This window comes from Perca fluviatilis, chromosome 22 (assembly GCF_010015445.1).
Source record: "Perca fluviatilis chromosome 22, GENO_Pfluv_1.0, whole genome shotgun sequence".
NCBI lineage: Eukaryota > Metazoa > Chordata > Actinopteri > Perciformes > Percidae > Perca > Perca fluviatilis.
The window spans coordinates 29,871,865-29,884,022 of NC_053133.1; the positions used below are offsets into that span (position 1 = coordinate 29,871,865).

Sequence of the window (12,158 nt, forward strand, 5' to 3'; positions counted from 1 at the left end):
CCCTCCCATTCATCGGCTTCTATACAGTCTATGTTCGCAGTCCAGATGCTGTCCAAATTGTTTTTATGTTTATACGCTTCAGCGCTGCCCCTAAGCTCTATAATGGCAGAGATAACCCTGCATGAGACTCAGAAAGTTGGATTTATCAACAAAACTGCAGGTGGAATAATCAAATCGAGCCTTTGCCATGCAACACATCAACTTTCTGAGTCTCATGCACCAAACCAACACTGATTTCCATGACAATATTTCCAAACAAACATTCTATACCAGACATTTTTATGTGTACCAGCAAAATGACCAAAAAGAGATCATTAAGTGCAAATTCATATCACGGTTGTCTTCCAATTATGACTTTACTGACCTGAAGAATTTAAAGGGGCTGTCACAGTGACCACGAATGGTTGTCAAATCTTCTTCCTGCAAGTCATATCATATATCATATTAGTCACACATTTTAGCTTCTACAGTTTATTTGGCAGTATGTGCCACATACACAATCATAGAGCATTACACTGTATGTCCATATTTTCTATAAATTAATAGGTAAAAAAATAAATATTTTCAATTGTGTCTGATGAAATAATGAAAACTTTGAGTCTAATGGGGCTTTCAACATTATACATCTTTCTTAAGCCATACAAATGCTCAGTGCTTATAAACCAATTAACACCACAAAACTGTAAAATATTAGTCCAGAAAACCTGATAGCATGTTATGGGAAAATCTTTAAGTACAACATATTTATCTCTCTGGAGAAAATAGTTCCCTTTAGAAAATGCAGCCGCCTCTCCTTCTGTAGTCACCACTCCCTCTCACTCAACATCCCCCAGCACTGATGATTCTGACTGAAGACACATGTTGCACGCGCCTTTCATTTCAGCTCAGTATCAGTGCATTTAACAATACTGCAGCCATCTCTCTTGATTATATACTTTTGTTTAAAATCCCCCTACACACAACCACGCGGCGCTTTCGCTCGATGCACACTCCTCCACACAAGTAAACTTCAGGCCACTTCCGTGGAGCTCCGGATAAAGTGGAGCCTCCACAGAACCATAAATTACACTTCTGTCCTTCAATCTCCGCGTTTTAGCAAGCCACACACGGCCGTCAGCTTGCAAAAACATTGGCTGCTCTGTTTAAACAATGTTAAAAACGTGTTTGTAGTTAAAAAAAAAAAGATTCCCCCGCGATAGTACGCGTTAACTTTAACAGCCGTGTTATAAACGTATTCTGCCGTATTGCTTATTGGTAAATCACCTTAAAGTCAGGCTGTGTGTGCGTCACATTCTTTTCTGCTATTGCAGGTAAAAGTTGCAAAATGGCGACAGGTCACGCATGTGTCGCACCGTTACTAAATGGCTGACCTGGTCCTGAGAAGCACACCTGCTACTGTCCTAAACTAAGGTTTCCATTTCACACGACGACGGCACAATTTACTGTAAACTAAGATGGTGTTGGTTTATAAATTGTAATGTTAGCTGCCAGTAAACTAGCTAGCATTAACTTATTTGGCTGACAAGATATAAGTTAGCCTTCTAACATTTTACTTTCAAATGTATCTATAAGAATTGCTTTACACGTGAAAACAGTACAAATCTATTTTAAACAGAATTGTAAACGGTTTAAATGGAAGTAAAATCAATTTTAGACTCACCATCTCTCCCTGATCCATCAATCCAGCCTGCTCTCGTCCGTGCAGTGAAGATCTGACGCAGAGTTCACAGCTTACGTGAGGGGAGGGGCTGGACACCATGGGGACTCCGGTATACACACTGGCCACATGGCCAGAGTGGGGGATGGGCGTGGTCGGGATGGGGACTTGAACATGACATACGTGTGTAACAGTGTTTTCTTTTAAACGGCGTCAGTAGCTCAATTTGAGAAAACGATCGAAACCAAACGAACCCTGAAACCTTTCAGCATATAAGCAGACGAATGCTTTTGACTTAACTTGAAATAAAAATAATTATTTTTTTATTTATTATTAGTTAGTTTTTTCCACAAAATTCAGCCAATGACAAGTGTACATAGTAAATGGATAAATTTTTCCTCATTAGGAAAAATTAATAATAATTATAATAAATATTTTTATCTTACATGTTCATAACATTCATCAAAATATCTGTATAGATGCTTGTGTATGCAGTTTAAACAAAATCAATGATGTCAGCGTGCTCTTATCTACACCACGCCAAACTCACCTAATGTAAGGGGAGGGCCTGGACACGCAGGGGACCCTAAACACACCTCATGTTCGCCACATGGCCAGAGTGGGGGGTGGGCGTGGTCAGGATGGGGACTTGAACATGACAGATTGTGTGTAACAGTGTTTTCTTTTGAATGTGGTAACATTAGCTCAATTTAAGACTACAATTTAAACCATACGCTACAAACCCTGAACGTTTTTATCATATAAGCAGACAAATGCATTTGGCATTATTTGAAATTAATTAATTTATTATTATTGGGTTGTTTTTATACTAAATTAATACATTTTTCTCCCCATCAATAAAAATTAATTAATAATTATAATAAATATTTTTATCTTACATGTTCATAACATTCATCAAAATATATTTCATATATTGTACTTCTCTGATTCTCAACTTTGTTCTAACGCAGCTCCCTCTCTTCAATCTCTCTCTAACTCGCTCCACCACACCCTGGTTGCAGCGCTCGTTGAGCCACTGTCTAAAACTGCCATTTCCACCAGCTGAGAGTTTGTAACAGAAATAAATGCATTATGGATCATTTTATTTCTATAGTTTGTAAGCTCACTCGACCAGCTGACTAACGTTTTAAAACCAGCCTCTGGAGACTTGACCAGCTGAGTCGCAGCAACACCATTAGCCGGTTTGTGTCCAGCTGAGACGAGCCAGTTTAGACTGCTGAAACTGCAATGTTCGAAAACAGTTGTGTCTCGTCGCCAATCTTTGGTCTAAACTCTTCTATAATATATTAGAAACTTCCAATTTGATGAAGTCAGTGTTTATCAGACCACAAATGAGACAATTATTAGAACAACACAGAAACTGTCTCTCACTTGTTACTCAAAATTGTCATGAAAATGACAAAATACACTGAAAGGGGCCTTTAAGATGTCCTGTTTGATTTAGAATTTGAGTGAAAAAAAATGTAATTGTGCTGAGAGAAAGCGAGCAATTCGGCAATTCTGAGAGGTGCATGATGCCAGGGGTAGAGCAGCGCCTAGTTGGGCGGCACTGCTCTCAATGGATTGGCCCGCGCAGAGCGATTTTGCCGGCTTTTATGTGTAGTCAGCTTTAAGCAGTCTGGACCATAGAAATTATATGGTTTTGAGTATTGTTATTAATACATGAGCTTAAAGTTTTCTGAATTGTATTCATAGTTCCCTTTAGGCCTTACAGCTTTTTTAAAGTTAATTACAAAAGTAACAATATATTCATCATTGTTAGCTTATACTATATTATCTATATGTAAATGAAATGTAGGGATAAGATGCAGATCTGAAGCAACATCAGAAGTATCCATGGTGAGAAAAAAGCAATAAAGCTGAACTGCACCAAACCTTCAAATGAGCTTGAATATCAGGTATGGTAGTCCAGCAATGAGGTGGCATAACTAAAATATCAAAACCATATTATAAAAAGGTTGCTCAAATCAAGCAAACTGATTTGTTCTGGTTCATAATAGTGATATAATAACAACCACATACAAAAGCTATAATTAGAATTCCTTTGAACAACAAGTATCACTCCAAGTTTGAGATACAACATTACACAAACTGATAGCTGGTGCAACGGACAAAAGCTGTTCATCTGCACACACACTGCCATGAAACAGAGTTGGTTGGCGAAATATCTATATACTGTATATATTTAGAATATTTTCCCCGCTTTATTTTGCCATCAGACTGCCCTTTACTAAAAGGAATTGAAGTTGTTGTCTATGCTCTCTTAAAAGCCTTCTTCATTGATAAACACAGCAATTTTAATCTAGCAGAAAACAGGAGTTGCTCTTCTACCACTGCCGCCAGCAGTTAGTTGCTTGTCTAGTTCTGTCTCGATTGTTAAGTTAGTTTTTGTTATTGTGTGCCTTTTCATTAGCTTTATGTAAAAGAAATTGTCTGTGCAAAAAGTCTGTGCTAGGCTAACATTATCTGCCCTGCTATATGTTGTGCCTTTATCACAACATACTATGGCATGTTGTAAGCTATTACTTAAGTATCAAAATATCTTAATCATCTCTTAAATAACTATAAATATAATTATAATGAATACATATTTAATGCATTAGTTATAGTTTGTCTATTGAACATGTATAGCATAAAATAACGTGAGGTTTTGTTTGGAAATAACCTCAAACTGAATTCATGCCAAACTGTCTGTTCCTCTGGGCCTCTCTGCTTCAGAGGTCACAACCAGGTCAGTTGAGACATATTGGGTGGGGAGGGAGGGACTGCAATCTGCACCTGCACTACTGCTGCATTCAAGGGAATATGGAAATTGCAATTTTTTTCATGTTTTTACTAAAATGGAGGACTGCTGATTTTTTGCAGTTATTTTAAGACAATTTAGCTCTTGCTGAGTAATTCAAGGCATCCTCTGACCTGGATGACTGAGAACACACTTTAAATTATGGATTTGACTTTTCTGTTTGTGAAATTTACCTCAACATGAAGACCCATAGTTCTGTAATATCCAGGCACACCTGAACAAACCGTTAGAAACGTGCTTGTTTGTTTAAACCTAAACAGCCCAAGTTATGAAGGATACAGATGCAGCAGCATGATTAATCCATGTGAAACATATTACATTTTTTATCAAACTAGGTTGGGCTGAGTGTAAAAAAAAAAGAAAATCTGGGCTAGGGTAAGTAATGATCTTATCAAACAGAATATACAGATTTCTTTGTAAGCAATAGCAATAGCAGGGCGTGAGGGTTATAAGGGGTTTGTGGCAGAAGGCTGTCATATATATACATACAGTTATTTGTTAATGAGGGGGGAAACATAGATATGGTAGCTTTCAACCAATGATCGATTTAGCAAACTGGATAATGCAGCTGAGTCTGGCTAAGTCCTGAGTCCTGTTTAATCTTACCAGAAGCAGGAAGTATGCTCTTTCAGCCTTTTGCAGTGGTGTTGATTTTTGCATCCCACTTCAGATCCTGGGATATTGTGTATTCTTGAATGTGTGTCCCAGTGGTGACTACTGAGCCAAGAATGTTAAAGATGATAGGTAAAGGTCCCAACTTTTCCAAACTTAAATATATTACAGAAGTTATAATTATAAAATAGGCTATATATATTAAAGCCTACCTTTTATTTTTGCTCTCTATCAAAAGAAAAATATGTTGTATGCTGTAAATCAAGGCCCAAACGCAAGGCCCAAACGCACTGAAAGCGATAATTGACGCAGTTCTTTTGACCTGCCTTATTTGACCTGCCTCATTTGATGCTTCCATGGCGCACTGCAGGCATCAGATTTTAAGCGCCAACACCACAGAACCAGCAGTATTGTAGAAAAGGTCGCTATTTAGGCAAAGGTTTTGTATGTTACAGATCCCCCAATCAGTAGAGGCATTAGACTTTTTGTGCCATAATGGACACTTAATTTTTTATATTAAGAAATATTTAAGTTGCATTCATTCATTTTCACTTTTTTATAATGACTATAAGCTACAGAACAAGTTTATAGTCCAGATTATGGATACATGACCAGAGGCACCGACCCTGCACTTACAAAACAGATGCCGGATAGGTTTTTTTTTAGTGACAGCGCAGGTCACTAAAAATTATTGTAAATATGTATGATATAGTGCTTGTTCCTCATCCTCCACTGCATCAATCCTTCCCATTTTTTCAGCTCATTTGTAAATGCCATCACAATGATTACTGGGCTTTTAAGAGAAACTTTCACTCAGTTGCCGTGACATTTTTGAATGGTTTAGGTGCACAGATGTATGAGCTTGATTCACACGATCATAAACATCCTCTCGTGTTTCACCATCAACAAAAATAAATAGAAGGCTGTTTGTAGAGCGGATCTCCGTGGCGTATACACACAACTATCATGCTGATCTCACACCTGGTGTGGCCAGTTTCATAGCAATAAACTATGATCACGGTCAGTGAGACAGCGAACAGACTAGAGTAGACTAACGCTTTTGTTGCGTATTGGCCATTTAAAACATTAGGTGTACTTCAAAACGCGCGTGTCAGATGCTTTTAGTGCGTTCGGAACTTTAAGCTCAAACTTTTGCCACGGAAGCTACTGTATTGGAAGGTTACTCCTGAAAATTTAAAGAGTGCTGGAATGTGGAACGTGTGATACTTGTGGAATGGGGTTATTATCTTCGAACCTTTGCCTGTCTTTAAGGGCAGATGGAGGGTGCTCAGGGGGGGGCTCTTCCTGAAGTCCACAATCATCTCCAATGTCTTCTGAGCATTTAGTTACAGGTTGTTGTGGCTGCACCAGGATGCCAGCTGCTTGACATCATGTCTGTAAGCTGACACATCATTGTTGGATATAAGCTTTACAGGGGGTCCTGGAGGGCCAGTCAGTAGTGTACAGAGCGTAAAGCGAGGAGAGCAAACTGCACTGTAGGGCTCCAGTGCCAGAGACATGGTCAGTGAGATGTGTGCTTTCTGAGCCTCAAATGATGTTTCCTATTCGTATTTTGGAAATATGTGGCCAGATGGGAAACCCCATCTCCAGCATAATGGTTTTGGGTTAAATTCCCACTGCGATACATCAACCAATGTGTCCCTGAGCAAGACACTTAACCCCTAGTTGCTCCAGAGGCGTGCAACATCTGACACATGTAGCAATTGGAAGTCACTTTGGAAAAAAGCGTTCGCTAAATGACATGTAATGTAAAGGAGCTGTAATCTTTGCAAGGTTACTAGGTCTGGTAATATAGTTATATTAGATGAATGAGGTAATGAAGATATTAGGCACAGGCGTTTGACATGATGAAGATGTTGCATGCATGGTTAGTAGCCTATATTACCAAGTTTCTAATGGTATGAAACAAAACTATGAAGAAATAACTCAGCAAGAAGATTTAGAGATGCATCTGAAGGGCCAATATAGTGAGGTGTGTTTTTTACAGTTTCATAACTACTTGTAAATAGATTCACTAATTCACTAGTATATTTGATGGATCATCAGGATAAAAAACATTTTGAAAATCAGTAATCCTATCTTGATAATTTAGGTCTATAAACAGGTAACTGGAAAAGTAAGTACAGTTATAGTATTATGACAGAAAGATAAACTAGCTATCTGCAATATAATTACAGTAAAATGTAACATTTAACTTAACTAAGGCAACAAGATTTGTTCATAATTCTCTTATGTTAGACAATAAATAGCCTCATTTTAGTTACAATTGCAAATTAAACAAAAAGGAAAAGCACATTCTAGGAAATGTTTAAGCAGAGATAGCTTTTTTAAGTGGAATTGAATAGGCGGTTAAATTGATTTTATGTTAAACCACTAGATATTGATCAAATTGTAGGACTTTAATTTTAAGTATTCTGAGTTTGAGTTACTATGGCTGGGCTAACAGAAAGTTCAACTTGTATTATGCTGTAATACCATCTCCCACCAGGAGGGCACATCATTGACTGAGTTAAATTTTCATTATGCTGCAATACCATTTATTACCAGGAGGGGCGCATGTTCACAGAAAAGTTTACACACTTGCAATACCACCGTTTGCCAGTAGGACGTCAGCGTCTTACCAAAAACACACATTTTCTCATGAAACCCCCAAAGGGGACATTGGAGATATTGATAACTGGGCATATCAGGAAGCTGTTTTCTATGCTTTGAGAGGCGGTCTGCCGTGGGGACCCTGATTTTGGTCCCTACGATGACACGGAGTCCCCACCTTGTGAGTGTGTATTCAGGTCAAGGTCCCCATCGGTATAGAATGCGACAGTAACACAACACACACACACACACACACACACACACACACACCTTGTCTCAGAGTTTGGCCTTGGCCTGGAAGAAACTCATGACGGCGTTGAAACACTCGTCTGACGTCCATCGCTCCATCAGACGCTCCACCTCGGCGTCGTTCACCGCGTGGAGACGATCCTTCTCCATCGATCGGATCAGCTGTTTAGAGAGAGCCAGAGACTGGGGGGGGAGGGGGATGCAAAAAAGGAAACAGAGACATTCATTATTCTCCTGTGTGTGTGTGTGTGTGTGTGTGTGTGTGTGTGTGTGTTTTTGTGTGTGTGTTTTTGTGTGTGTGTTTTTGTGTGTGTGTTTTGTGTGTGTGTGTGTGTGTGTGTGTGTGTGTTAGGGCTGGGCAATATATCAATATCTTGATATGAGACTAGATATCGTCTTAGATTTAGGATATTGTAATATCCTGATATGACATAAGTCTGGTTTTAAAGGCTGCAGTACAGTAAAGTGATGTACTGTACTGTGTCGACATTTCTGATGATTATTTACCTAAAATCTCATTGTGTAAATAATATTTTGTTAAAGCAGCAATTGTCAATCCTACAATATCGTCCCAATATTGACATCAAGGTATTTTGGTCAAGAATATCGTGATATTTTCTCCATATCGCCCAGCCCTAGAGTGTGTGTGTGTGTGTGTGTGTGTGTGTGTGTGTGTGTGTGTGTGTGTGTCTCACGTTGGGGGGCAGCTTGGCGTAGGCCTTCAGGCGGCTCCAGACCTCCGACTGGAAGCTGCTGTCGGGGAAAACCTCGGTGACGAGGCCGAGCTCACAGGCCTGAGCCGCAGTCAGCTTCTTGTTGAACAGCAGCATCTCGCTGGCCTGGACACCGTTATTAACAGGTTATTAACAGGTTATTAACAGGTTATTAACAGTCTATTAACAGTCTATTAACAGTCTATTAACAGTCTATTAACAGTCTATTAACAGTCTATTAACAGTCTATTAACAGTCTATTAACAGTTTACAGAGGTGGGAGTAGAATTTATTTTGTTTGCAAAAAATGCAAGTCATTTATTTTCTACTTTTCTCCTCATACACAGTAATCACTTCATAAAGAGGTCAGATACTGTGATATTGTAGTAATCCCTTCATAAAGAGGTCAGATACTGTGATATTGTAGTAATCCCTTCATAAAGAGGTCAGATACTGTGATATTGTTAGTAATGATGTCATAAAGAGGTCAGATACTGTGATATTGTAGTAATCCCTTCATAAAGAGGTCAGATACTGTGATATTGTTAGTAATGACGTCATAAAGAGGTCAGATACTGTGATATTGTTAGTAATCCCTTCATAAAGAGGTCAGATACTGTGATATTGTAGTAATCCCTTCATAAAGAGGTCAGATACTGTGATATTGTAGTAATCCCTTCATAAAGAGGTCATATACTGTGATATTGTAGTAATCCCTTCATAAAGAGGTCAGATACTGCGATATTGTTAGTAATGATGTCATAAAGAGGTCAGATACTGTGATATTGTAGTAATCCCTTCATAAAGAGGTCAGATACTGTGATATTGTTGTAATCCCTTCATAAAGAGGTCAGATACTGCGATATTGTTAGTAATGATGTCATAAAGAGGTCAGATACTGTGATATTGTAGTAATCCCTTCATAAAGAGGTCAGATACTGTGATATTGTTAGTAATCCCTTCATAAAGAGGTCAGATACTGTGATATTGTAGTAATCCCTTCATAAAGAGGTCAGATACTGTGATATTGTTAGTAATCCCTTCATAAAGAGGTCAGATACTGTGATATTGTAGTAATCCCTTCATAAAGAGGTCAGATACTGTGATATTGTAGTAATCCCTTCATAAAGAGGTCAGATACTGTGATATTGTAGTAATCCCTTCATAAAGAGGTCAGATACTGTGATATTGTTAGTAATCCCTTCATAAAGAGGTCAGATACTGTGATATTGTTAGTAATCACTTCATAAAGAGGTCAGATACTGTGATATTGTTAGTAATCACTTCATAAAGAGGTCAGATACTGTGATATTGTTAGTAATCCCTTCATAAAGAGGTCAGATACTGTGATATTGTTAGTAATCACTTCATAAAGAGGTCAGATACTGTGATATTGTTATTATTGATATTTTATTGATACTGTGCGTACCTTGGCGTTGCCCATGATTTTGGGGAAGGTGTAGGAGGAGCAGCCTTCAGCGCTCTGACCCAGCTGACTGAACGGAGTGTGGAAGGTGGCCTGACAGACAGACAGGCAGACAGGCAGACAGACAGACACAGAGAGAGAGAGAGACAGACAGACAGATATTAAGATCATCAACTTCAAGGGGCCAGATGCAGCAAAGTCACGACTAAAAGTGTGTGTGTGTGTGTGTGTGTGTACCCTGTCTGTCTGTGTGTGTGTGTGTGAGTGTGTGTACCCTGTCTGTGTGTGTGTGTTTGTGATTTATTGATGATGTTGTACCCTGTGTGTGTGGTGTGTGTTATGTGCTGTGTGTATGTGTACCCTGTTATGGTATTGTTATACCTGTGTGTGATATTGTGTGTACCCTGTGTGTGTGATGTGTGATGTTTGTGTACCCCTGTGTGTATTGTTATACCCTTGTGTGATGATGATGTGGTATTATGTATTGCCTTGTGTTATTGATGTGTGTGATGATGTGTATACCCTGTGTTATTGTGATATTATTGTTATGTGATGTGTATACCCTGTGTGTATTATTATGTGTACCCTGTGTGTAGTGTGTACCCTGTGTGTATAATGATGATGTATTATTAGTGATGTGTGTGATGGTATTATTGTACCCTGTGTTTATTATTATTATGTGTACCTGTGTATGTATGTATGTGACCTGTGTGTGTGTATTATGTGCCCTGTGTGTGTGTATTATTATTACCCTGTTATTGTGTGTGTATGTACCCTGTGTGTTATGTGTACCCTATGTGTTGTGTTATGTGTTATTGGTGTGTGTACCCTGTGTGTGTGTGGTATTGATGGTGATTGTATTCGTACCCTGTGTGTGTGTGTGTGTGTGTGTGTACCCTGTGTGTGTGTACCCTGTGTGTGTGTGTACCCTGTGTGTGTGTGTGTGTGTACTGTGTGTGTGTGTGTGTGTACCCTGTGTGTGTATTATTGTGTGTACGTGTGTATTGTGTGTGTGTGTATGTACCCTGTGTGTGTGTGTGTACCCTGTGTGTGTGTGTGTGTATTGTACCCTGTGTGTGTACCCTGTGTGTGTGTGTGTGTACCCGTTGTGTATGTGTGTGTGTGTGTGTGTACCCTTGTGTGTACCCTGTGTGTGTGTGTGTGTGTAGTGTGTGTACCCTTGTGTGTGTGTGTGTACCCTGTGTGTGTGTGTGTGTGTGTATTATTACCCTGTGTGTGTGTGTGTGTGTGTGTGTGTGTGTGTACCCTGTGTGTGTGTGTGTGTGTGTGTGTGTGTGTACCCTGTGTGTGTGTGTGTGTGTGTACCCTGTCTGTAGCGTAGACCAGGTCAAAGAGTCCCAACACCGTGACTGAGATGCCTACAGCCGGTCCGTTCACCACGGCAACCAGCGGCTTCGGGAAGTCTATGTACGCCTTCACGTACTCCCTGTGGAGAGAAAAGGCTGGAGTTGGTTTTCGGCATTTGTCACCAGGACACCATGGCAACCTGTGCCGATGTCGTCACGACATTAAATCCAACGTGTACTGCGAGCAGCGTTGGGTAGTAACGTTAGCGTCAAGTCATAGAGACAGATACCGTATTTTCCGGACTATAAGTCGCACTTTTTTTCCTACTTTGGCTGATCCTGAGACTTACCGTCAGGTGTGACTTGTATATCAATATACAGTACAGGCCAAAAGTTTGGACACACCTTCTCATTCAATGCGTTTTCTTTTTATCTTCATGACTATTTACATTGTAGATTCTCACTGAAGGCATCAAAACTATGAATGAACACATATGGAATTATGTACTTAACAAAAAAGTGTGAAATAACTGAAAACATGTCTTATATTTTAGATTCTTCAAAGTAGCCACCCTTTGCTTTTTTGATAACTCTGCAAACCCTTGGTGTTCTCTCAATGAGCTTCATGAGGTAGTCACCTGAAATGGTTTTACCTTCACAGGTGTGCTTTGTCAGGGTTCATTAGTGGAAGTTTTTTCCCTTATTAATAAAAAAGCAAAGGGTGGCTACTTTGAAGAATCTAAAATATAAGACATGT

At 39.3% G+C, this 12,158-nt stretch overlaps 1 protein-coding gene across 2 annotated transcripts in view; it reads right to left on the minus strand.

Moving 5' to 3' along the window:
- The window catches only part of eci2 (enoyl-CoA delta isomerase 2), a 33,794-nt gene that overhangs the window by 10,063 nt on the left and 11,573 nt on the right, over positions 1 to 12,158 (minus strand). For both annotated transcript variants that reach the window (XM_039790804.1, XM_039790803.1), the window contains exons 8-11: positions 11,421 to 11,541; positions 10,098 to 10,187; positions 8,651 to 8,794; positions 7,977 to 8,138 (exon numbers count right to left, since the gene is read on the minus strand). In XM_039790804.1, coding sequence (XP_039646738.1) covers positions 7,983 to 8,138; positions 8,651 to 8,794; positions 10,098 to 10,187; positions 11,421 to 11,541 — 511 coding nt within the window. In that variant the 3' untranslated portion in view covers positions 7,977 to 7,982. The remainder of the gene's footprint in view (positions 1 to 7,976; positions 8,139 to 8,650; positions 8,795 to 10,097; positions 10,188 to 11,420; positions 11,542 to 12,158) is intronic.